This window comes from Lichenostomus cassidix, chromosome 10, assembly GCF_008360975.1.
Source record: "Lichenostomus cassidix isolate B80296 chromosome 10, HeHo_3.0, whole genome shotgun sequence".
In the NCBI taxonomy this organism is placed as follows: domain Eukaryota; kingdom Metazoa; phylum Chordata; class Aves; order Passeriformes; family Meliphagidae; genus Lichenostomus; species Lichenostomus cassidix.
In genome coordinates, this window is record NC_139491.1 from 11,631,087 (window position 1) to 11,656,847 (window position 25,761).

The 25,761-nt window shown below is 39.9% G+C and overlaps 1 protein-coding gene across 4 annotated transcripts; it reads left to right on the forward strand.

Moving 5' to 3' along the window:
- The first annotated feature begins 227 nt into the window (after positions 1-227).
- Positions 228-25,560, forward strand: LOC146432739 (tropomodulin-3). Of its 4 annotated transcripts, none has more exons than XR_014854304.1 (11): positions 228-389; positions 6,696-6,883; positions 8,258-8,414; positions 15,802-15,924; positions 16,526-16,615; positions 17,133-17,263; positions 18,199-18,306; positions 19,739-19,882; positions 20,223-20,367; positions 21,481-21,620; positions 22,528-25,560. XR_014854304.1 is itself a non-coding variant. In XM_085070640.1 (10 exons), exons 2-10 carry the CDS (start codon positions 6,758-6,760, stop codon positions 22,557-22,559), a joined length of 1,056 nt encoding a protein of 351 aa, XP_084926766.1. In that variant the 5' UTR covers positions 229-389; positions 6,696-6,757; the 3' UTR covers positions 22,560-25,560. The 4 variants fall into 4 exon arrangements, 1 of the variants encoding a protein (XP_084926766.1); XR_014854305.1 differs by lacking the exon at positions 228-389 and adding an exon at positions 4,984-5,430; XR_014854306.1 differs by lacking the exon at positions 228-389 and adding an exon at positions 4,984-5,421.
- The last annotated feature ends 201 nt before the right edge of the window (positions 25,561-25,761 follow it).

Here is a 25,761-nt window from a genome sequence, read left to right on the forward strand (position 1 = left end):
AGGCACCCAAGAGCCGGGCGGCCGCGGCGCTTTGCCCCGCAGGAGGGGCTGCCACACGGGCACGGCGGGCTTCGGGCCACGAGGGACCTGGCAGAGCACCTCGATCCAACGCCCTGCCAAGAACAGGGGCACCTTGCACAGCCCAGGCTGCTCAGAGCCCTGTCTAACCTGGCCTGGAGCACCTCCATGGCGGGGCAGGAGCCCACGGACCGGGACCAGACCGGGACCGGACCGGGACCAGCCCCAGCCCCGGCAGGCCCCGCCGCTCCCTCAGGCACCGCCCCGCCCCGCGCCTGCGCCCTGCCGGCTCTGGGCCCCCGTGCTCGGGGCGCATGCGCAGGCGCGGCGCCTGTGTGGGGCTGGGCGAGCGCGGAGCGGCGGCCGGCAGGGTGAGGGAGCGGCCGCGGGGCGCCGGGACGGGTTCGGGAGCGGGGTGCCGGCTGTGCCATGGGGAGCCGCGCCGGGCTCGGCCGGGCGCAGCCCTACGCCCGGTGCCACGGCGGGGCGGGAGGAGGAAGACGGGGCTGGGTTGCCGCCCGCCCGGCCGGACCCCGGCGGCTCACGGGGGCCGAAGCCCCGCCGGTGCTGGGGAGCGGGGCGGTCGGGGCCAGAGCGGCGCTCGGCCCGCTGCGGTGTCCTGCCGCGGCAGCCTCCCGTGCGGTGCGGTGCGGGCGGAGGGGCCGGGCGGGGGAGCGGAGCGCGCCCAGGTGCGGGCTGGGCTGGGCTGGGCTGGGCTGGGGGTGCAGCCATCCCCCGCTCTGCTGTGCAGCCCCAACACCGACACTTCGGACACTGCGCCCGGAGATTCGGTCCCCGTAATTCTTTCAGTTTGCTTCGTGTGTTTTCCGCGGCTCGCACAGCGCTCGGGTCCCGCAGTGGGTGACGGAGGGATGCCTTTCCGGGGCGGGGTGCGCTCTGTGCACCGACACCGGGCCGGAGCCTGCCGCTCGCCCTGCGCAGGGCTGGACCGGGAGCTGCGCACGGAGCCTTCGGGGCCTCTCCTGAGAGCCCGGCTCTCTGGGGATAGCGCTGGTTGGGCTGGAATAAGAGATGTTCTAGGGAGCTTGCCGTGTGCTTTAAACTTGCTGTAATGTTTTGGCTCAATCCTCATGACTAAAGTTTAGCTACTGTGTCGGGTGTAAAGAGCTTGAAAGGCAGCCAGTGATGTAAGGGAGAACCTGAAACTGACTTGTACTCAGTAGTTTTCCTGAAGTAATGTAATGTGAATGAAATAAATTTCTTCTACTGTCCTTTTCCAGGCTTGTAAGTTTCACCACTTCTCTGCAATTGATAAAAATAACTGAATGTTTCAATGAACGTTCAGGTAACTTGCATCTAATGTTTCTTTTTGACTAAAACACTAGTTCCTCCAGGAGGAGATACTGTGTATTAGTGTCCATGGGCAGTAGATCTTTATGGAAGAACATTCAAGTATTGTCTGGAAAAAAATAATGCCCAAACGTCACTCATCCTGGCTGGGCAGTAACTCCCGGCTCAGTAGTGCTGCCCTGCATAATGGGAGAGGGAATGGACAGCTAGAGTGGTGATTTCTGATGGAGGAACTTCTCAGGGCACCTGGGATTTTTATCTTATCCGTGGTATTTTTATCTTATCCCAGCCTTGTATTTATTTGGGATCATAACACCTGCCCTGCAGCAAGTTTGGTGAGCATACCTGGAAGTGCCATGGGCATGGGTGTGCTGAACTGCTGCCACTTCCATGCCCTGTGCAGCTTGCCAAATACAGGCTTTGGGGCTCTTGGCCCTGTCACCCCTGCCATTGCCTGGGCTGGCTGGCTGTGTCCATTTAGCCCTGCAGTGTGGGTGACTGGTTTTCAGGAAGAGGCACACAGAAGTAACTTTTTATGGGACAGTGCCAACTGGGCAGCTTAGCCATCACTCAGAGCACCCTGTCTGCAAGAGAGCTGTGTCCCTGTTCTGTGTCACTGTGTACAGAATACATAAAAGAGCAAAGTAGGCTTTGGTTGCAGGTGCCCTCTGATACAGAGGAGGAGCTGGCAGGAACTGGAAACACACATTTGTTCAGATTTCCTTCATTGTGGAAGGCTCTTCGTGGTCTGTGTAGTTATTGTGCAGTAGCTGTCTGGCTCACCGTGTGGACAAATGTGAAGTTGGGGAAGCTCAGTTTGCCATGTATAAAGCTTAGTGAATTGTCTCTTTGAACAGGACAAAGCCTTGGGCTTGCTTTTGTAGGAAAATAGCCCAGACTAGTTGTGCCTTCCTGCCTGGAAAACACATTTTACCCTGACAAGAAGTGTAGGCAAAGACGAGCTGCCACCTGCTGGCTCCGTAAGGCTCTGGGCTGGGGGATGTCTGCTGATTCTCGGGATCCTGTGCCCTACCCCAGACTGGGCGTTTGGAAGGCTCAGATGGGTTTCTGAAAGCTTCCTGCTAAGAAAGGTAGCATTGGGCTCTTCAGCAGACTTATAATGCATAACAAAAACATCCTAAGGAACCTGCTGGGATTATGGTAATATTTATATTTACTAATTTTTCTCTTAGCTTTGGTAAGTAAAGATAGCTCTCTCAAGTGCAGCACATTCTTCATAAACAGTTCTGTATAATCTTGCACGCTGGAAACTAAAATAGTTGTCATCATAGGGGTTCCCTGGGGAAATGCTCAGATTAGGCTCCTCCAAGCAGCTGGGATGGTCTGGGGCCCTGAGTGGAGCAGGAATGCTGACAGCCCTGCAGACCCCCCTGCTCCAGAACCCCCTGCTCCGGGTCAGGTTCACCCAGAGGCTGGAGGGAAGGAGGCTCGGGAGGAGCAAATGAGATTAAAGTGAACTCTGCAAATGTGCTGGCCAAACCCAGCTCCGTTTGTTTTTCGTGATGTTGCTTCTATTTTAAAATCCAAGTCACGGAAGCCATTTACAGTGCACTTTAACAACACTGTAGTTTCCTGTGGGCAAGTTATATCTAATGAGTTTCTCCTGTTTGGGTCTCTAAAAATTGTGTTCTTAAATATAATAGAAGTTTGGGAGGGTGGGGAGGGTGGAGTTTAAAAGAAAATTGGAAGCTTGCTATTTTTAGAATCTTTTGCATTCTAAAAATATACTTTCAGAGGGGAGAGAAGAAAACAAAACTATTTTAATTTGTGGATAGGAGGTGTATGAAAGTTGATTGACAGTCTTTCGAGGGATGATTCAGGTAATTACAAAATGGCATGAAGTAAAGTTACTTCTCCTTTTTAAATTTCTTTAGGTCTTCATTGATTTCTCCGTGATGGAATTACGGCAAGATTTTTTTCTCAGTTATGTCCAGCTGAATTTCCTAATTTCTGACTTTTCAGTTTCTCTTCTGCTTGACAAACAGAGAATTGAAATCAGATGGGCTGATAGTGATGAGTTTCTTTCCATTTCCCTAAATATTTCTTAGGTGACTGAAGTTGCTGGAGTGAAGAAGTTTACCTTATAGTTATAAGTCTGAAAAAGAATACTAGCTCTTTGGACTTCTTTGTGATGCTTTCATGGCAAAGCTAAGATAGATACTTAGAAGTAAACTAGTCCTGCTCATCAAAAAAGGGCAAAGTATTTGCAAAGCCAAAATTGATGGTTACAGTTTTGCCTGTGATTTTGCAGTAAGGTCACACACATATATATGTATAAAAATATAGTGTGCCACAAATATTCACAGGCCAAGTAACTGCTCCTTCTAAAAACTTGTTTGTTATGCATGTGTCTCTGTGCTGAACTGCTACAGCGTGTGATGGAAAGCAAATAGAGTACTAAGTGTGTTTAATGGGAGGTGAAGGGCTTGTTTGATTAGATTAGGGCTTCAGCTGGCCTTTATGCCCTTTTTAGGCAATGAGAATTCCTGACACCATGTTTTAAAACCTGATTTTTAGCATGTTATATGCAAGTGTTGTATATGCTGTGTTTTCTTTTGTAGGGAATGTTTCTGAGGGTTGTTGCCAAGCAATCTCAGTGTACTACAGATGAGCTAATCAGTGCTACCATCATAACATTTTAAAGGTGTCCCACATTAAGGATGCTTTCATATTTTAAAAAAAATACCTTTGATAGGTATTAGAAAGTATGTCCAAAACTCTTTAGATTTGTATTTGCCAGGCCACACACGATTCTCTTCTTGCTGAAGTGAAGCCTCAGTTACAGAAACTTGGCTTTTTTGTTCTACTGGTTTGTTTTTCACTTTCATGTGTGGTTTTGTGTGTGTGAACACTGTACCTGGGGATTTGGTGTGCCTACTTTGGTCATATACAAACAACTGAGACTGAGGGCTGTGACCTGAAAATTAATTACTGTATTACAAAGGATGAGTAGTTCTCCAATAAGAAACATCCCAGTGCAGTAAATAAAAGGTAATTAATTCTGGATGACAGCATTTTGTAGCAATTAATGGAGAGGAAATACAGCCTACGTGAATATAAAGTATGGTTATGCAGTGCTACTCTCTGTCAGAGTAAAGGCAGCATTATTCTGCAGCATGCTACCCATTCTGCTCCTTATAATTACCTGTTAAAACTACACCTTTTAATATTTGAATGCAAATGGACATGCAGAAATGTGGTAAATAGCAGTGTCTTGATGTAGGGTTCAGATGGCGCAGCCAGGTCACAAATAGTGCTGTGTAATCAGCTGCAGGAAATGTTTTTCTCTTGTGATACTCTGTAATGGCTTGAACTGTAAGGAAGGGCAGGACATTAAGGCTCCAGGAATGAGAAGTTCACATGCAGATTGTGTGGCATCAGCTAATTGTCCATCAGCTGCTTGCACCTGGAGAAACAAATACTACCAGACTAGGAAAATTGTAGGAGTTGGCTCTGTAGGCTGCAGAGTCACTCCTTTAATTACTTTTGGAACTTAGGAAAACATGAGCGTGCTACCCTCTGCATTTTCTGCAGCCACTAAACTGGGATGTTCCTAGCTCTGTAGCTCCTTGCAAAATATCCAGGCTCTTCCAGCATGATATGGTTTAGTTCAGAGGAACCTAGACAGTTTCTTTTGATGTAATCTGTCATGAAATTGAGAGTTCCTCCTGGGTTTTTTTTATTTTTTGAGAGAACCTTGCAGAAGTAGGTAGTTCAGCTTTGGAATTATGTCCCATCAATGTCAACTGTAGGTCATGAGTAAGCTTTGGTATTTATATCAGCAATATTTCTTTTAAAAGCAGACATCCTGAAAATGGGTGTAAATATATTCCTCATTCAGGTGTAGATGTTGGTGGGACCTGGAAATTCACTGTTCTTGCAAAGGCAGTTGTTAAAACCAGATTTATTTTACAGGTGCACTTGACTGAATGGTGTGGATGAACCTTTATGTGCTCATGTCTGTTTAGTGTCTCTGAATTAAAATGTCACCCTATGTGACTGTGGCAGCCAGGGAGACCTTTCTGGATGTAAACAGCAGAGGTGGAGGAATGCTGTATGCAGGATTCCATGGTATAATGTGTATGTACATACAGCCTGCCTTTTCCTGTTACTTAAGAGGCACTAACTAAATTGATCTGGTTTTGAAGGACAGTGTTTGAAGCAATGCAGTTGTATATATGTGTGAACATCTGTCCTTGAATAGGGGCTGCTGGAGAAAAAGTAACTTCTGCTCTGTGCCTGGTCTGTGTTGAGTATTTCCATAGCACCAAGAAAGGGTGTAGGGAGACTAATGGGCTTGAATGTATGGATATTTAGCTTTTACTCCCCAAATGCTTTATGGACACACTTACTTATAGAGAGTCATCAAAGTTACCTTTTTTTTGTCTGTGTGATCAACTTGAAGCAAGAATTTGGCAGAACAAAAGGAGAATCCTAGAACTTCTTTCAGAAAAATGAGAGGAAACAACTTGTCTGCTTGAACACTGCTGTGATTAACTGTTTTTTCCAAGACAAATGCTCAAAAATTGTGGGTGTTAGACAAAAGGTCCTCTGCACTCTCCTTGTCTGTGAGAAGTGCTATATAGACTGTACATTTTTGAAGGACCCTGGTTTCCTCTAAATATAATATTTAGTGACCAGTCACACAGTTTGTTCTTTATTTTTAATTTTTATATATATTTTAAAATTATTTTTATTTCGATTTTTTAAATGGTAGTAGGATTGACTGGAGTGCTGCCACTTGGGAGCTGTATTTCCTATGCTTTTCATCAAGGTATTGTAATTTTCCTAGGACAGAACAGAATGTTGCTTCGATGGTAGTGCTATAATTAACTTGGAGGCAAACTTCCTTTCTTTCCTCTGTTGGTAATATGCAGGGATATGAGTCAGTAATAACCAATTACCTTGCCTATAGTGAAGTTATCCTCAAATGCCCTTGAACTGGTGCAGCAACAATAAATGTGGAGCATCTTAACTCTTCTTTTGGCAGCATTATTTGTAAAAAATGATGGCATTGACTGGACTCATAAATAGTAGGTATAGTTGGTATCTCCTCCCTCCAGCCCTGCTCTATGGGAATTATGGCCTTGGGGTTCTTGTCAAGAAGACTGGGTACTGACTTTGATCTGAAAATAGATATAGCTTAGTTACTGATGGAAAAGGGCATGGCAGGACAGGATTCTCATCAGTGGAGAAAAAACAGCTTCCAGGTGCTCCTTAGCAGCTGTAGAAAAACAGATACCAATACTGGATGACAAAGCTTTCCTTTCATGGAGGTTGAAGATGCTTTGTAGTTGGGATATTTACCTTAACTCTGTTTATTTCTTTTTAAATTCTTTTCATAGATCTGGTTAAGAATTAAGACTTGGGTTTTAAAGTGTTTGAGCAACTTGCTACTGCCCAAGTCATGACACTCCCATTTCGAAAGGACTTGGACAAGTACAAAGATCTCGATGAGGATGAAATTCTTGGCAAACTTTCGGAAGAAGAGCTGAAACAACTGGAAACTGTTTTGGATGATCTTGACCCCGAGGTAGGCATTAGCCAAGAGAACTTTTATTTTTTTTATTTGTTCCATAACCAATCTAAAGTAAGTTGAGACTTTGTACAATATAATTTTGGACAGATATTTTTTCGTAGCCTGCTGATGATCTCACAGATGTATGTGTACATAATGTTTATTTCCTGTTTGCAAGGTGGATGCAACTGCAATAACGAAGAAGGGATAGTCGGGAGGAGCTTTCTGGGCTTTATTTATAAATAAGAATTGCTGTTGTTCATATTCTTGAAAGGAAAGTTTATTTAGAAAGGCCTGTTTAACTTTCCTGTTTCCAGTGCTTTCTGGTAAACAGCCGTTTTGCATCCATGTTTGTTTTATTATTTCTGCTGTTGGAGTTTGGTGGGAGTGGGAGGATACCAACTTCTTCTAGGCATTCCTGGTCCTGTATCTGGTAGCTTATATCTGTTCCTGTCCTCATGCTGACTTTGTAAAGAGGAGGGAAATAACTACTAAGCTTCTGAATGATTATGTCAGCATGGGGTGTTGAATAAGGAATATTACAGCTTTCTGCTATAAAGAGCTGAGTTGTCCTCTACAGATATTGGAGCTAATGTCAGACTCCAAGACTTGTGTTTTCACCTCATGGGTCTCTATTTTTGCTTTAATAGCACGGGGATTGGTTTAATCTTGATGTTCAGGGATCAGTTCATAATATTATGATCACCTGTTTTGTTGCACTGCAAGGTACTACTGACATTTTAATTACCTTTGGCTTTATGGACATTTTAAGAGAGGAGAACTGGCAAAAGGGACTGGTTGTCTTTCATAGCAGTCTGAATTCCTATACATTCTGGTCTTTCTATACTAATAGCCCTTTTTTTCTCTTTAGTTGAAATATGTTGGTGATATCAAAGAAACACCGCTCCTTGAGTCAGGTCAAAAATAGAAATACTCCATGTTAAATACCAAATAATAGTAGAGTCAGTTGTCTTAGAAACCGAGAAACACATGGATGTAAATGACAGCGGAAGTAGTCTCTTGCTGAATGTCTAAACTGTAAATAGCTGAGTTTTACTTACAACTGCTCATTTAAACAATGGTGATTCTAGCAAAGAAGGGCAAAGTAAATGGCAAATGGAGTGCTGGGAGCTATTGTACTTAGAGAATTGCTTCAATCCTACTGCGAGTGCAGTGTGCTATATTTTCATTATATTCTCCATGTCTAGATTACCTTGTGTCCTTCCCTGCCCCAAAAAAAGGAAGTTGGCAGGTGATCAGAGATTACCTACAAAAGATGATGTATCAGAGTTGAACCTTGCAGAGAGAGAGAAGGAAGAGGAAATGAAACTAAGCAGGTGTTCCCCCAGACTTTCTAAGCTGTTCTTCTTTGCCCCATTTGTTTTGCAGAACGCCCTCCTGCCTGCAGGCTTCCGGCAGAAAGACCAGACTGCCAAAAAGGCCTCGGGTCCCTTCGACAGGGAACGGCTCCTGGCGTATTTGGAGAAGCAGGCGCTGGAGTACAAGGACAGGGAAGACTATGTGCCTTTTACAAGGGAAAAGAAAGGTAACAGCACCTTTTCTGGTGTAAGTGCTTATGAAATCTCTGAAGTGGATTAGGCAGAATTGCTGTGAACCAAATTTGATTGAAACTCTGGCAGCTCTAATGCTTTTAATTTGCAGTTTCCTAAAGGGTGCTACTGTGCAGGGCCAGGAGGTTTCCTGTTCAGGCATTTGTGCTGCTGGGGCTGGTGTGCTCTTTGTGTGCAGCACAGGAAGGAAATAAGAGTCAGAGATTTTATCATAGATTGCAAACTTCTGATGGGCACGGTGTCTTCAAAGTAAGAGCTAACTCTGATTTCTGTCAATAATAACAAATGCTGTCATTGTGCCTGTGGCTTATGCCTTGTGCTGAACACAGACAGCAACCTTTGTAACACTGTGTTGGATTAGAAAAACAGCAGTTGAATGATGTTGTGGTAGACACTCAGTGATGTTCAAAGATGATGTAGGTTGACAAGTGTTGTAAGTAGTCATGTTGTTTTTCTAGTATCCTTACTGAAAGGTTTAATAAGATTGCATAGTTACTACTAATTAATTACGTAGTTAACATCACAACAAGTTTTGAAATCTGGCAGTGGTTTGTGGTCTGAAAACCATGGACATGTTATTAAAGCCTGGGATTTCAAATTTTTGCTTTGGGTCTAGTGTTCTCATAGACTTGATGGGAGCCATTTTCCTCTTCAGAAGAAAATTAAAGAAGAATGGGCTTCTTAAATATTGTAAGAATAACTTTCTTTTTTTTCCTCAAAACAGGAGTTCCCAAATTTGCTGTGCCTTACAAAGCACTGTTGACAGGGACAGAAACTCTCAGACCTGTGCAGGGCACATATGCATAGAAGCAGGCTTTTAGCTGTCACCACAGTGTTTGAGTACTGCTTGTGACTCCTGCCTCATCTGAACCTTCCCCAGCAGCAGGGCAGATCTGCTGCACTAAAACTTCACTAAATTGTTTGCTAAGTTGTATTCCAGATGCTCAAGATGAGCAGGCTCTTCTTTTCTTAAGGGTTTGAAACCCTTTAATTCTGCTTAATTCTCTGTTGTGAATCACTGCTTGTTTCAGAATTGAGTCTTCATTCATCTGCTGAGTTCGTCTATATGATTGTGGGGTCTATTTGGTGAAAATTTTGTTGGGGGTATTTGCATTTTCTCTGCCTGTGCCAGATAGCTGACAGTGCTGATGTCTCTTTTTTGCTTGAAGTAATAGAGATTGTGACTTTAAAATGGCTGCACTGTGTGTGATGGACTTTCTTCATAAATGTTTTTTGCTTTATTTTGTAGTTCAACACCCCTTGTGCTGAGAGATAATTGTGACACTCATTTGCTGACAGGAGAACAGGAATTTGGTGAATCTGTAGGAGTAACCAAGTTAAGGTCAATGCAATGTATTGACTGCAGAAGGCAAAGGTGCCCATAGCAGCAGTACCTTTGTGGTGCCTCTGCTGCTGGCAAGGAGCTGTTCATGCTGTGTTTGGCTGTGCCCTGTTTCTGCTGCTTGCCTGGCATATTTGCCAGTCTGTGTGGGAGACAGACTGAGGTATATTTGGGGTTCATAAGTGGTTGGGGAATCCCTTGCATCCCAGCTGTCCTGTGCACTGCTCCTTCAGGTAGTGAGGTTGGGTAGGATGTGCTCTAGCTAACACTACATTTTTTGCTGAGTACTTGTCCTTCTTTTACGTAGATGGTTCTTTAAAGCCAGCTTATGTCTACATGCACTCAGCACAAGTATTTGTTTGGGTAGATAAATCTGTGAGAATCATGTAGAAAAACAGAAGGGTCCAGCTGTAATGCAGATCTGGGTTAAGAAAGATCAGATGTCATTTCCTTTATGTAATAAAGTATTACTAAATAGTCTGCTTGTTGCAATGAGTCATACCAGTTTAGTTAGTAAAATTTCCTGTATCTCTTAAAAAAAAGAGTTGCTGCCCAGTAACAACTTCTACCATTATTATGTGCCATAGAAGTGCTATAGAAAAAGGGAAAATACGAAAAGTGAAATGTAGATTAATTTCATTAAAATTAGAAATGTGGGAACAAGTGTTTAGTATGTAAATTGATGCTCTGTTAAATGGGCTGGAGGCAAGAAAGTCAAGCTCATGTTGTAGTAGGTGAAGGATAACCTTTTATTTTCCCCTCATGAAAATATAATGGTTCAACTTTGACCTGCTGCCACGTTTGTTGCCATGTTGCACAAAAATGGCAAATGTACATAACTTAATCTTTTAAATCAAGAAATCATGATATTTATTAGATGTAGAACTTGGGAAGGGCATGGGGAAAAACTTAATACTCGTGTAGGATGTTTTTTATCTAGAGGGGACTTGCTTGTATCCTAATGTGCTTTTAAAACAGACCAACAAACCAGTAAGGTGTGTTACAATTTCTCACATCATCTAGAGAAATGTATAACAGAGAAACACTAGCAAGTTGTGGGATAAGGGTAGGTGAAAATCTTGCTTGATTCTCCTGTTAATTCAGGAGAAAAGTGACAAATATAACTTTCAGTTCCAGAGGTTTTGGGAGGAGAGAGATGGATTGGAGCTGTAGCTGTTTTCTTGGTGCCGTTTTTTGGGTTAGAATTTGCTGAAATATTTCTGTGTCCCTGGCTGGTCTTGTTGCTCTAACTTGTTCCAATTATTCATTTCATGGAGCGAGAAGAAGAAAATCCATCCTTCTCTTTCCTTTTTCTATTTTGGTAGAACTGATGTCCTGCATGGCGATTTGGTCTGCAGATTTATCAAAGAAGCTTACCCTGGCTTAATTTTAAATATCCTGTCTTGATACTGATTCTGGTAACCTTGTTTTCCTACTAGAGTGTAAAGGAAAATACTCCCTTCCAGATGTCCCAAGTATGTAATTTTGGGGTAACATGTTATTAAAACAATGTTGCTTCTCTTTCAGTGACAGATGATGTAATTTCTCCAGGTCTTTGGAACCTCTTCTTGTTTTGTGCATGTGGAAGATCTGAAATAATGTAAAGTGTCCTGCTGTAGTGAGATGAACAGTGGTAAAGAAATGTGAAGTTTAATAATCCCTCAATGATACTCTATTTCATTTTCCCAGTGCCTTGATTTTGTTTCTAAAAGCATCCTTAAAAACTTACTTCATTTTAAAACACTATTTAACGATTTAAGTCACATTCTGTTCCAATTAAGTGTTGAACCATACAGTAAACCATTGTTCAAGAGATTCATGAGACCAACATGGTAATAATTGCAACAAAACTAGCTTTGTCTCAATCTGCGTATGTAAGTATGTCATAAAGATTTTACAAGGCATACTGCAAGAAGGATCTCTCATCCAAACTGTAAAGCAAGGCTTCAGCACTGAAGGCTGTTTCCCTCAAGTGTGTTCCACTCATCTGACTGAGTCTGACCATTGTTCCTTCTTCTCCTCCCTTCTCTTGGAACAGCCAAAGAAGAGACTTATTGCAGCTGAGATAAAAACGTATCTGAGACAGTAATGTACTTTGTGCTGTATAGTGCAAGACATTAGCAAAGTATTATGTAAACTAAGCTTTGCATTTCTAGCCTTTGCACTCTCATTGTGGCTTTCTCTTCTGACTTTCCCTTTGCATTCCTGCCAGGGTGTGTTTGTTCATGTAACTTCTGTTTCATTGTTTGGTTTGGTGGGGTTGGTTTTGGTTTGGCTTTTCCCCCTTCTCTATCACCCAGAAAACAGAATGAAACCACAGCCACCTGGCCAAAGCTCCTTTGCTCAGTTGTTGCTTTAGATCACCATTGCCTTCTGTTGCAGCAGGATTTGGGATGCTGTGTCCTCTGTTTGCCATTGAATCACTTTAAAGGAAGTGTGTTACACGTTGTGAAGTGAAGCTAATATCCTGTTGGAGCTTTGCAGAAACAGCTTGTCAAATTGACATTCTCCATACAAGAGCACCAGAACAAAATAACATGTGATACTCCAGCCTTAATGTAAAACAGTTTTCTAATTCACTGCTATGTGGTCTGTAATCAGATAGCAGATAACAGCTCTGTTTCTGCAGTAAGACACTGAGGAAGTCACTTGTAAGCTGAATTAAAAACATTAGTATTAAATTGTGCTTATAAGTGAATTGATGAACCTAAGTCTGTCACATGGTAAGAACTGGAGATTGATGAGGTGTGAATTATATAAATTTCTGAACTAAGGAAAGTAAGGAACATATGATGTAAGGAGTACATCAGATGTTGCTCACTTTTCTTCATGAAGTCACCGATGAGAAGAGCTTGTATTCAGAGTTCCTCAGCACATGATTTGTTTCCCTAAATGGACTACCCCAAAACTGAATTTTAGACTTTCTTCTGCTGTGCAAGGTGTGGCTGCCTGCTGCCTGTTATAGTGGGGTAGGACTGTGGGGTATGTGAGAACAGTACCAGCAATGTGCACTGCATGGCACCACTGAACAGACCTGGTTTCTGCAAGACACTGAGTCCCACCTTAAATACTGTGAATCTGTGTAGGAAATGTCCAGGGCACTTCAATGAACACCACCCAATGTTCCTGCCTTTAGAGCAATACCATTGTGTGGAACTTGGAACTGAAAGTCCATTCTGTAGCAGAGGAGGTCTGTGACTTAATCCTGGATGTGCATCATCTGGCATGTTAGCTTAAAGGCATAGAAGACCTGCCTATATAATTATTACAAAAATGATGTGAACATCCCTGAAATTTGCCTCTTCATGTTGTATTGCTTAATCTTTGCAGTATCCTGGCTGGCTGAAAAGGAGATGTCATGTTCCTTCATGTAATCAAATCCCTGCTATTTGGAAATGTTCCACTTGAGGGCCGGGCAAGCTGCACATCTCATGGGCTGCACAGATGTGTAGTGGTTTTTGGTTTTATAGAAAGCTTGCATTAGTAAGGGGGGAAGGGACTTGCTGAGCTGTATTGGCAGCAGGCCTTGAGTTAGATCATTGTCCCCAGAGACACAGGGGTCTTATCCTTCTGGAAGTAAGTTCATTGCTAGAAGTGGGGAGTGGGGAATGCTTTTGTATGTGCATTGTAAACCTCTGAATTCTGGGCTGGGATGAGGTGAAGCCAATGAATGAGAATTTATGTACACAAGGGTGTGACCTGTTCTGTAACAAAAACTGCTCCTGACCAAGCTCATGTGACTGGAGTTGGCTGCAGTGAACATTTCTGGAGGGCAGTGGCTTTTAACATTTTTGCTCTATTAAAAATTGAATATACTTCTTTAGGTTTTCTAAAGAGTCAGGCATGTATGGATAAATTTAGTCTTACTTTTAGGAAGCAAATGTTTAGAACCAGACGTTCCTAAACTATGAATTTAAGGATTACTGAAAAGCAACATCAGGAAAAATAGTTCTTTTTTTGTGAGCACTGTGGGATGAACCACACAGAAGGCTGCACTAGGTTAAAATACATTTTTGTAAAGTTACTTTTAGTTGAGATCAGTTTCTTTCTCCTGCTCTCTTCCTGCTGCACTGATGCTGCAAATAGGATGGCTGAATGAAGCCTCAGGTGCTCAAATACCATGGTCCTCCTTCCTTGTACTCCAAAATCCTAACCTTTTTACTAGACCATATTACTGAGGGAAACTAACACAAACATAGCTACTGAAAGGCTTTAGATCATGTCTATGCTGTTGAGAGTGTTTAATGGATTAATGAAAAACTTGTCAAACCTTCTTGCATCTCTTCTAAAAAGTTCAATTTAAGTTGAAGGTTAATCTCTCCCCAGTAGGTGATGCTGGTAAAATAAAATGGTAGAAATGTACTGCATCAGTCATATCAAAATAACCTGAAACATTTGCTACATGAGCCTTCAATTTATGAAGGTTTTCTTTTAATCCTGAATCACCACCAACAGTTTCTTTTGCACTGTCCATCAAAGCTGAGGTGTGGGTGGTAATGCATGTCAGCTGCACTTAACTACTGTTTGGAATCAATAGAGTTATGTAAGGAGGTTTATTTTCTGCTTCTAAATATGGCTAATGACCATTTATACAAGTTTCCAAAGAGATAGCAACCCAGGAACAAAAATACTGTGTTGCTAGCAACAGATATTGGTCATCAGACTGTGTTGTCAGAGAAAAACCTAATGTGCTTCTCTGTGATCTGTGCTAGTGGGAATGTATTAACTTCCTTTAACAGGAAAATGAACCACAAACTATTGTAATCTAGAGAAGATACAGAATACACAATTTTGGGTCACACCTAATGCTAAACTCCACCTACTATCTCTGTAACTGGGACATTGGGATGAGGATGATTCCTGTGTGGAAAGACTTTTTATAGCTATGGATATGGCAGAGGATTGGCTCCTGAATTAGGATTGAGACTTCATAGGACAATTATCAGCACCACTTCCTATCCCAGGAAATAACAAAAGGAAGTTGGAACCCCTTTCCCATAGCTCTTTCTGCTGATAGCTCAAGCAACTTGGAAAGTTTGAAAAACTTGAACCTTAAATAGCTGTTAAGATTAGATTTGCAGTTGTGTAGTTGTGAACTATTTCTCTCAAATGCATCAGTACAGGAGCTTTTGTTTGCCATGTTAATTTGTCCTGAACCTAAGCACCCCTTAGCTCTCCTGGCTCTTATCCAGTGGAAGACTTCTTTTTTCTGAAGGGTCAGTTCTAAACCATTCACAGCTGAACTGTTGGAAAGGCTTTCTCATATCCTGATTTCCTACCCTAACTTTCCAGCTGAAGCTGTATGCAGGAATTATGGTAACCACACAGACCTCTACCTGTAATGCATGTCTTCTAAAATAAGTTTTCCCATTACCTGCCTGTAATAACTAAAAAGTTGGTGCAGAATGTGATATTACTCTTGCTTCTTTTGCCACTGAATATTCAATGACCTTTCTAAGTATCATTTTAGAAAACAGTGTCACTGTTAGAGAAGTCTGTAACCATGTTTTGTGCTGTTCACAAGCCATGGTTTTCTCAAGCAGCTTTGGTTTTTTTGCTTCAGAACTGAGGTTAACGTCTGAAATCAGAAATGTCATGTGCTCTGTAAAAACTGCAGTGAATAGTCAGGTGTGCAATTTCGGATAATTCTGTGGTATTCTCTCTGACACATTCACATTACAGGTCTGCCTGGGTCTCTTTCTCATTTGAGAGGATGCTCATCATTCTCTAGGGATATTAAATCTTCCTTACAGGCTTTCTAGACTTTTTAAAATGTAACGTGGAGGTTTATATAGAAAAACAAATAAGATTGGAATCATCCAGACTCCTGAAAATTTATTCCTGTTTATGCTCTTTCCTCATCTCTGACTTGCAACAACAGAAGAAACCTTTATGTTGTCTGTAGTTCTCCTAGTATTCACTAAATGTAAAATATATTCTTTCTTTAAGTACACAACAATTAAAGATAACTAGCTATATAACACAAAGTAACATCAGATTTTCCATTTTGTTTACTCTAGGGAAAATATTTATCCCCAAGCAAAAGCCTGTGCAGTCTTTCACAGAAGAAAAATTCTCTCTTGATCCAGAACTGGAGGAAGCCTTGACCAGTGCCACAGACACAGAATTAGGTGACCTTGCAGGTTAGTTCGTTTTGAAGTATGAATGGGCTGGTACATATTTAGAGAAGAAAGATCTATAATTAATGTGCTAGTGTATTTATCTGACTACAGGGTGTTGCAGTTGTGGTAGAAAGTAGATTATGTTGTTTGCCAGTTTGCTTGAAGCATCTCACCTTTGTTGATATGTGGTAATTTGTGAGGACATTAATTATTTTGGCCTGCAAAAGATACCTGATTTTCAAACTGAAAACCTTTAAATCCAATCCTCAGACTGGCTGGTTTTTGATGTGTAAGTGACTGCTTTTTCTGGTGTGTAACACTGTATTGGTATGTGCCTGTATTCCTAAAGCTTCATTTTGTGATTGAGCTGCACTTTTTAACATTGATATTAGAGCCTGGTGAGGACAGAACTTTCTAAGATGTGAAAGTCAACTAAAACGTCTATGATTAATTTTTTTTCTAGTTTTTAAAATTACTAAAATATTGAATGGCGCTTTTTTTTGTGATAACTGGATATTGTACAAACATCAGGTTTTGTTGTTTAAAGGAACCCTGCATCTCAGCTGAATTAGTCAAGAGCAGTAAAAATGGGTTTTTGGTGTTTCTTTTTTTCTTTTTACAGCAATACTGGGAATGTCCAACTTGATAACAAACAATCAGTTCTGTGATGTAGTAGGAAGCAGTAATGGGATTGACAAAGACAGCTTCTCAAGTAAGTGTATTTGCAGGTGCTAGAAAAAATCAATTCTTTGTACTGCACACAGTTCCTATAGCATTAACTAATTCCTGTTGCACCAGCATTCTCTTAGACTTTTAAGTCTTAGTCTGGAAATGTGTATGCCTATAACATTGCTAATTGAGTTCTGGCAAGAGTAGAATTAAAATATATGTGCACTAAAATGTCCTCTGCAGTTAAGTCACTTTTTGGTGACAAAAGTAGGCATAAGCATGAATTGTGTATGTTGGTTTTTAAATTTTATGTTTATGTTTGTAATTCAACTCCTATGTGCTTTCTGAAAAAAAGGCAGAAAGGCTGTGAGGACCTTTGAAAAAGAATTGAGCTTCATGAAAATAGGGTCAGGAGAGGATGGTATGCTTTTCTGGTGGGGGAGAGATGTAAAGACTGATTAAATGATCTTTAAATGCAGTAAATATTTAATATGTATATCATTTATTCACAATGACTGTATGCAATCTGTTTGATTACACTTAAATGCCTTACTTTTCAGATATAGTAAAAGGTGAAAAAATGTTGCCTGTTTTTGATGAACCACCAAATCCCACAAATGTGGAGGAGACACTGCAAAGGATTAAAGATAATGATTCTCGTCTTGTTGAAGTTAATCTAAATAACATTAAGGTAATTACCTGAAGGCTGCTGTAAATATGCTGCTTTTTCTCAGTAGAAAACAATTCAAACTGCAAAACACTCTAAGAGAGCATGATAGGTTTATTCTAAATCCAGCAATCTTTCTGCTAAATGTTCAGTGTGTATAAGCTCAGAACCTGGAGCTAAACCGATAAGCCATCTTGGTTTCTTATGCCAAATGTGTATTTAAGAAGTCTTAGACTTTCTCACTGCCAGCCCAGATTTCTGTTGCTGCCAAGTTGGCAGCAGTTCCAGCAGTTGATTATCATGGAGTTAACTACTTTGTTGAATCCTTTGTCCTTGATGAAGCAATGTGCTCTCAGTGTCTGCTATTGCAAGCAAAGGGATATTTGTGCCCTACATCCTTCTGATTGTTGTACAAAAGGGCTGTTGGAAGTTAGGGCAGCTTCTGCTCTCAAGTGTAACAGTTGTGTTTTCACACGTGACAAGCTTTTGTGTATTTGCTTGAAAGAAACCAGAGCTGCAGCACCCCTGACTTGCAGTGCAGACTGCAGTGACAGCCCTGCCAGCAGCCAAGGCTACTTGTTCCCCTTACTAAAGGGGGAAAATAAAATCCATGGTTTAAGAATACTGTAAAATAGGTAAATGTTGCCAAAATAACTGCCTAAAAAGGCAACAGATAAAAGTTTCTGATACAGTAAACTGAGAAATTTGCTACCCTGATTAATTGTCTGAAATTTTTCCTTTTAAGCTTGGTTGCTACTATACTGTAAAAATGATTGCATTATGTAGTTGGTGACTCTTACAGCCATTGTATCTTAGGGTAGGTCTGCACTGTGAGAGTGCTGGAGACCAGCAGTAGTTAATAGGGCATTTTGCTGTAAAGAGAATAAGATAATGGGAGAAGTTGAGGGGGGATGAACTTGTGTTATCTCAAGAGAGTGAAATGCTATTTTTAATTTAAGAACATACCAATTCCAACGCTGAAAGAATTTGCAAAAGCCTTAGAAACCAACACACATGTGAAGAATTTTAGCCTGGCAGCCACCCGAAGCAATGATCCTGTTGCTGTTGTAAGTACTCATGATAACGGCTTTAAGTGGGGTGTAAGGGAAGGTAGGATGGAAAGGTAATGGTAAGGCATTGAATTTAATCCAGTTTAAATATTCAGGGGTGAAAATGATTCTATTCTGCTACACTGTAAAGTATGTTTTCTCTTACAAACCTTTGTTGTATCAAAGTTGGTAAATGATTACTAGTAACTTAATATGCAGCAATGCCTGAGATGTGTGAGGTGAGAATTCTTTTTCCCAGTCCTTTTCCCTGGTTTTTCATTTTGCTAGCCCTCCTTCCTTTTCTTCTTTCTTTCCTAATTGTTTAGCTCTTCATGTTCATTCCAGTAGCCAGTAGTTTATTCAAAATTCATTTACAAAAAGCACATTTGAGGACTTAAAAAGACCCATAATATTTTTCAGCTCACTAGAGTTTTAGTTGAAGTTGTAAAATACCCGTTTCTCTATCTCCTTGCTACCAAAGATTGGTGTAAAATATTGGTATATAAAGCATAATATTAGTCAAAATATCTAGTTTGATACAATTGAAACTAATTTATTGACAGGTCCTGTTTTGTTCTATGTTGAATGAAAACAGTACCTTATTTAATTGCTAATAAAGAGGTAAAAAAACAAAACTAATTATTGTCAGGACAATCCTTTGCACTTGTTTTAATTTCAAATTAGAAAAAAAAGCAACTAGTTTGAAAGACTCCCTTAAATGAACAAATGAGCATTTGAAAGCTTTGGTTTTGGGTTAATTAAAAAGTTGCTTTTCAGCAGGACTAAAACGTGTAATAAAAATCTATAATAGCTTTCTTTCTTGGTTTTGTTGGATTTTTTTGTACTGTGACTTGATAGAAAACAAATTCAAAGGGTATGATTTTTCTGATAGTAAACTCAGCAGTTAGCTGTCCCTGTTTTCTTCCTTTCTCTGAAATAACATCAGGTATAAAAGTGCATTTAGCTATGTGTTGGTACTGTGCTTAGAGCTTTGAATTTTACTTCTTCCTACCAAATCTGTAGACAAAAGCATTTTGAGAGTCAGATCTCCTGTTTACAAATTAACCATATCTAATTCTCCTCTCAGTTGACTAATGCCCTTTCTTTGGCCTTTGCTTAGCAGCCTACATTGCTCATTGTGTGCTCTGAAGGCTTACAAAATGGCATTGGTCCAATATGCTAATTTCACACAATTTATATTCTGTGTAGCTTTTTAGTTTGTAACAAGAGAAAGACAGGCCTTCTCTTGACTGAATGCTGTTTAAAAAGGCAATGTAGATAATGCCTGGCTGAAGACTCAGTTCAGTCTCAGCAAGTGAAAGCTTGCAAAGTTACACATCTCTGAACTTGCTGCTTCTATGGATCTAGTTAGTGGAAGTGGTTATTGCTCTGTCCTATGAGGTACTTCAGCAAAATTCAAAAGTTTAATGATGCTTTCTTATATTCAAAGGCTCTTGCAGATATGCTGAGAGTAAACACAAAATTAAAAAGTTTAAACATAGAATCAAACTTCATCACTGGAGTTGGAGTTCTGGCACTGGTTGATGCACTGAAAGACAATGAAACATTGACAGAGATCAAAATTGATAATCAGGTAAGTGAGGTGGTGGTGATACCATAGCTAAAACCAGCCAGTCCTGGTTGCTTGAATGTTTTTAGAAGACAGCTTTTGATAAACTCTTCAAATATTTTTCATTTAATTATTTTAACACCATCAATAGTTGCCCTTAAGATTGTCAGAAGCATCCAGCTGAGGTTGATTCATGGTCACTTCTGTTCTTCCTTGAGCTTTAAAATGTTCAAAAGTATTTTGTGACCTTTTGCTTATTCCATTAACCAGAATGAAGCTGAGTATTGACTGATATGGGGACTGATCTTTTTCAGGGAGAACACACATAAGTTCTGTTGTCTTTGTGTACCTTTTATTTTAACAGAGGCAGCAGCTGGGTACAGCTGCAGAAGTAGAAATTGCCAAGATGCTTGAAGAAAACACCAAGATCCTCAAATTTGGATACCATTTCACACAACAGGGACCTCGAGCCAGGGCAGCTGCAGCTATCACAAAAAACAATGATTTGGGTAAGACCTGTCAGTAGAGTGACTATTAACTGAATGTGTGTATGGCACAGGCTTTAAAGGTGTCTCTTGAAAGGTTATTCTCCTTCTCTCTTGACAAAACCTGGATTTTACGTGGTTAGTAGATCAGCTTCAGGTTTCTCCTGTGCTTTACTCCTATTTCTTTTGTTGCTGCTTGATGTTCTCTGTTTTGTTACAGGGTGTTCAGGTGGGTGAGCTGAGGATTTTTAGCACAGTCTAGAACAGGAGCATTCAAATTTCATGTGAGTTGAGGCAGAGGGAGTGAAAACAATAGATTTTATACATTCAGTTGTATTCAGATAAGATTCATTTCTCCTTTGAAATGAACAGTGTAGGATGCCCTGTTCCATGGCAGTATCCCAATGTCACTGGGATTGCTTGAGCAAGGAAACTGAACATCCTGTCATGTACAGAGGCTGGGACTGAGTAATCTGTCCCCTGTTCAAGCACAAGTACCATCTGTGCCTCTTGTAGGTAGCTGATAGCAGTGGCATCTTTATTTGCTGCAATCAGGTTTGTTGGAGCTTGTCTGTTAGAATCCTAATTAAATGGATCAGCAGAAAATTGGTTAATAACATAGCACATGAATGGAGATCGTTTGTATAATAACATCCAATACTTGAACTACAAAATAATGTCCATCTATTTAAGTAGAATTGCATTTTAAAACTCTGGTTAATTAAATCTTTTGGCTTTAGATGCTTTGTGGTGACCTCTCCTGTGTTAAAATGGTCCAGGCAGTTTTGTAGTAGGAGCAGTAATTAAGGAATATATTAGGGGGAATGACATAGGAAATTGGAATTTGGTTAAAAGAACTGATTCTCCTCTGAAAAAAAGGTTAAAATGGAGGAGAACTGCTCTGGAAGATATAGAGGAGTAACTAGAATAGAGCACAGAAACATAATAAAGGCATTTAAGACACTGCATATCTATTTCTCAAAATAAATTTTAAACCAGTTGGGTTTTTTGCCATAAAGCTTCAGGTGTCTCACTACTTTCTAAGGTTTCTCCTCTCACTAGTTCTCTTTTTAGTGCTTAACTGTTGGAAATGTATGTTTCTATTGATATCTTGCCTTTTTTCCTTTGCTTTCTTAGTCTGGAGTATGCGAGTAAAAGTTTCTGCAAATACCTTTTCATCTCTCCAGCCCTGAAGCTACAGAGAAGGTTACTCTGAATACCCACTTGGGTACTGAGCACTGAAACTGAGATGTTTGAAGTCTCTCATTTCTGTCTTTGTACGTTTCTTTTTTTAAAAAATCTATATCTTCTCCTTTTTCCTTGCTCACACTGTGTTGTACCACTTCCCTTTCCTTGTTTGTATACATGTTACTTTTAACTGTGTGATTGGAGAAGTCTGGGGCTGGAAGTTTTTTTCATGTGTTCTTGCACTTTGATGAAAGCAGGTATGGAAAACTTCTGCCACCTCCTTTTCAGTGAATGGATTTGAAAACAAAATCACTTTCTTCTTATATAGATCTGCTTGCTGGAATTTTTTTAACAGAATGGAGATGTCCTATATATTTTCTAAGACCTTTAGAATCATTTGTTTTGTCTGCACAGAAAAGAAAAACATTATTTGATAGTGTTAAAATACCAAAAATAATACAAATGTTGAAGAAAACTCCAGTCATTGAGTCAATCTCACATATTCTCAAGCTGAAATAGCATGTGAGCTTTTAATTGTTTCATTCACAAAATTTTATTCCTCTTGCATTTTCTGACAATTGAATGTTTTTATTAATAAGTGGAAGGTTTTAGGCTATTGACTGTAACATCTGTGTGTGTATAAATGGTGTTAGATGTACTGTGAAACTCTTGTACTGTTTCTTTTGAAGCCATGTAAACTAAATTCAGCACTAAAAAACTGCAAAAACTGTAAAAAAGAGAGTACTGGCTAAATCTGCTTACCAGACATAAGATGATTAATGTTTCCCACAAATCATTCCTTGCAAATATTTGCAACTGTTAGTGAATAAGCCAATAAGCTCAGCTTATTTGCTTAAAATGCTGTATAATACTAAGTGTTAGTTACCTTAATTTGTGGTACTTCACATGACAAAGTAACTGCTTATGTTACAGCAATACAAAAAATAGTTAAAATTATAACATAGCAGAACTTTTTTTTTGTCTCTCTTGTTCCAGTTCGCAAGAGAAGGGTCGAAGGAGACAATTAGCAAAGCTGATGTCAAAACTGTGGAGTCAGCACAGTCAGCACCGTGGGCTTTGGCAATCTTGGACTACATTGACCTGGGTTAGAAGGGAAAAGACTGGAAACCCCATTCCTTAAAGCAAAGCAATAGAATCACCTGCTGGTCTGCAGCACGGTTTTTGCATGGAGACACAGTAACTGCGCCAGTCTCTGCACCATAGTTTTTATTGGGTTTTTTAAGAACTTTTTTTGTATTTCAAGACTTTAGCTGTGCTTTCTACTAGAAATATAATTGCAAATCAATGGTATAATTGTCTGTAGTCAAAGAATGGGACGTTTAAGATCATCGGGCAGATAATGACCCAACTGAAATGTTTGTGAGAAAATCTGGGGTGTGTTTCTACGTGGAGGAGTGTGTATATTCCTGAAAACAATGTGTTGGTGATAAGGGATTCTTCACCCAACAGCTGGACTTGTTGTGTAGAGCTGTTCAGCTTTGTTCATATGCACTGAAATCTTTCACAGCAATGTTATTTGTAATTCTAGTGTTTTATTTTTTATTAGTTCTTGATACTGTGATCAAGTTCAAAGACATCCTTTTAAGCCAAACAAAAATAAATTGGCTAAGGACTTCTCCCAAGAGATTAGAGGGACTAATACAAAAGTGGAAGCCTTGCAAAAAAAAAAAAAAAAAAAAAATTAGGAGCCTTGCAAAGTGAGAGTTCTTCTGTTACACCTAAATCCTTAAAGTGTTTTTCAAAAGATCCCATAACTGTCTTGCTCTGTATCCAAACTGGATACATTTTTAGACTGATTTCATGTGTTCATCACCATTATTTAGTTGATACTTTGTTTAAAAAATTTTATCTACATTCATAAGTATCAGTTTCTCTAGATGTAGTGGACATACATATTTTAAATTCTGCATAACTGTACAGGGAAAGCAGCCTTAACTGTAAGACCACTGACCTAAGTTGCATTACATTAAACTATTTGTACTTCATACAAATCTAACAGTTAACACTTTTAAGAAAAGATTTTTCCATTCTCTATGTCTTGATGTTGAAACACTACCTGAGACATGCAAAAACTAACCAGTATGTAGTGTCAAATCTCTATGGCATAGTCATTATTAAAGTGTTTCAAGTTCTATAAGCAAACTAATAAGGCAACAAGAATCACTTCAACTTCTGTACATAATCACAATACACTTCTTTGAAATATGAAAATCTAGAGGCTTTTTGGTGTAGGTCTATTTAAACTGTGTTGTACTAGTTTGCTTTGAGATCACAAAAATGTCCTCAAGGAGTGCTTGGCTGTATTTATAGCAACAGAGAATTCAACTGACAACTGTTTTCATCCAAAGATCATAATGTGGTGAGCATTCATGTGTAGAAAACATATTGGGCGGAGATTTTTGCATCAGGTTCTATATACTATAAAAACTTAACAGAGCAAGTCTCTGACACTGTATCCACGTTGTAATTTGCTGCAAATCTTGTTTTGGATCTTTAAAGACATACTTTATTCTGCAGGTGGCTTCAAATTTTATTGCAACTGTACAGAGAATTTTGAACTATAGTGCCTTCAATGAGAATGTATATAACTGGTTTATACTTGTGGAAGAACTTTTTTCCCCCCTTATTTCTAAATCAGCCTTTTATTAGAGTTACAAATAAATATGTGCTCTGAAAATGAAGTTGGAATTAATTCAGTTAAAACCAAAGACTACACCTACTATAACCTCACAACAACACTGGAAGTGTTCTGATGAGTAACAAAAAAGGGCTTCTTTTGGTTTGGGCTTTTGTAAATTTTCAAGAACTTTATAGATTTTGAGATAAACTTTGAAATAGTTCTAATACAATATGCATACAGTCACAAGTTAAGTGTCTTTTTACAGACAGTGCTGTATAAACATGGCCAAAGCATGTCATGTGCTGAGTTGCCTAAAGCTGTACTTTACTTTTTCTTTGCTAGGCACCATAATAATTTTGTGTCAAAAAACAGGCTGTAATGTCTTCCTTCATTTTTTGAAGGGCTGCATGTTCACAGAATCTGTTCATGTATTGGGATTCTACGATGAATTTTTTTATCACTACCTAACAAGATTAGGCAGTTATCTCCTACTTGAAAATGAAGGAGAAAATCAAAAGGCTGGATTATGGAAATGATAGCCCAAGTCCCTTTCTTGCTTCTATTAAATCAAGTTTAGCTGTTTAATTATTTATATTCCAGTCAAAGGCAGGGCCTTTTAAGTTGCAGCTCTCAGGTGTCCTGTCACAGATGATGGTTTTGGACCCCAATAAATGGTTTAGCTGTGTAGACAGCAGCTAAAAATTTGACTGCTTGTTGACTTTCAGGACAGATACCTGACAGGCTGGACATGGAAAACTATTTTTTTTTTTAACCAGAAGGGTTAAATCATCCAAATTGTTGCAGGACCTTTGGCATGGTGCATGGAACAGTTAACAGCAATCACTTTTGTGCCTGCAGTGTGTATCCTTTTTGGAATAAATGAAGAAATTCAGTCTGTTGCCAGGAATCTTCAAAAGTCTCAACAAACAGGGTGAACATTGGTGTAATGCCATCAAGTGTGGTGAGATCCTGTGTATGACTTCATTGCTTGTGAGTGCAGGAGTGGTGTTACTTTGGTAACAAGGTACCATAAACACAAGGGCTTTTTCCCAAGAGAGATACTGTTTCTTGCTGATTATTTTTCAGGCTTCATGCAGAAATCAAATGACCACATATGTTGATTCTGTTGGTTCCAAGCTAAGCATGGAAACATAACCTGTATTTCAGAGCAATTATCTATTTACTCTTGTATTTTAAAGAAATAGCCTCATTCTCTCTACAGCTTGAGTAATCCTGCGTTTGTAAGCTACAAACGAGCAATTCAATTTAAATTTCCATTGGGGAAACATGTATTGAGTATTTTAGCATATCAGCACTATATGCTGTCGGATTGTAAAACAGTTACTAAGCATTGGATGATTAAAGTACTGTATTCTTGTTGTGGCTTCGGCGTTTTGTTTGTTTGCTTTTTTTAAATAGTGTGCTAATTTGCTTGAACCCCTTGTGTTTATATTGATATAAACCAATTCACAAGCTGGCATTTTTAGGAATATAATATTGAACATTTATTAGAACAAAAACTTATGGCTGGGCAGGAGTGGCTGGTTTGCCTTATTCTCAGTCCCACACCCTATTCATTTTAATTTGTG

Excerpts from the sequence above, each read along its gene's own strand:
- LOC146432739 (XM_085070640.1), top strand. The coding sequence starts at position 6,758 with ATGACACTCCCATTTCGAAAGGACTTGGACAAGTACAAAGATCTCGAT. Across the intron at positions 6,884-8,257 it reads TGGATGATCTTGACCCCGAG|AACGCCCTCCTGCCTGCAGG; the intron begins GTAGGCATTAGC and ends TTTGTTTTGCAG. Across the intron at positions 18,307-19,738 it reads GCAATGATCCTGTTGCTGTT|GCTCTTGCAGATATGCTGAG; the intron begins GTAAGTACTCAT and ends TTATATTCAAAG.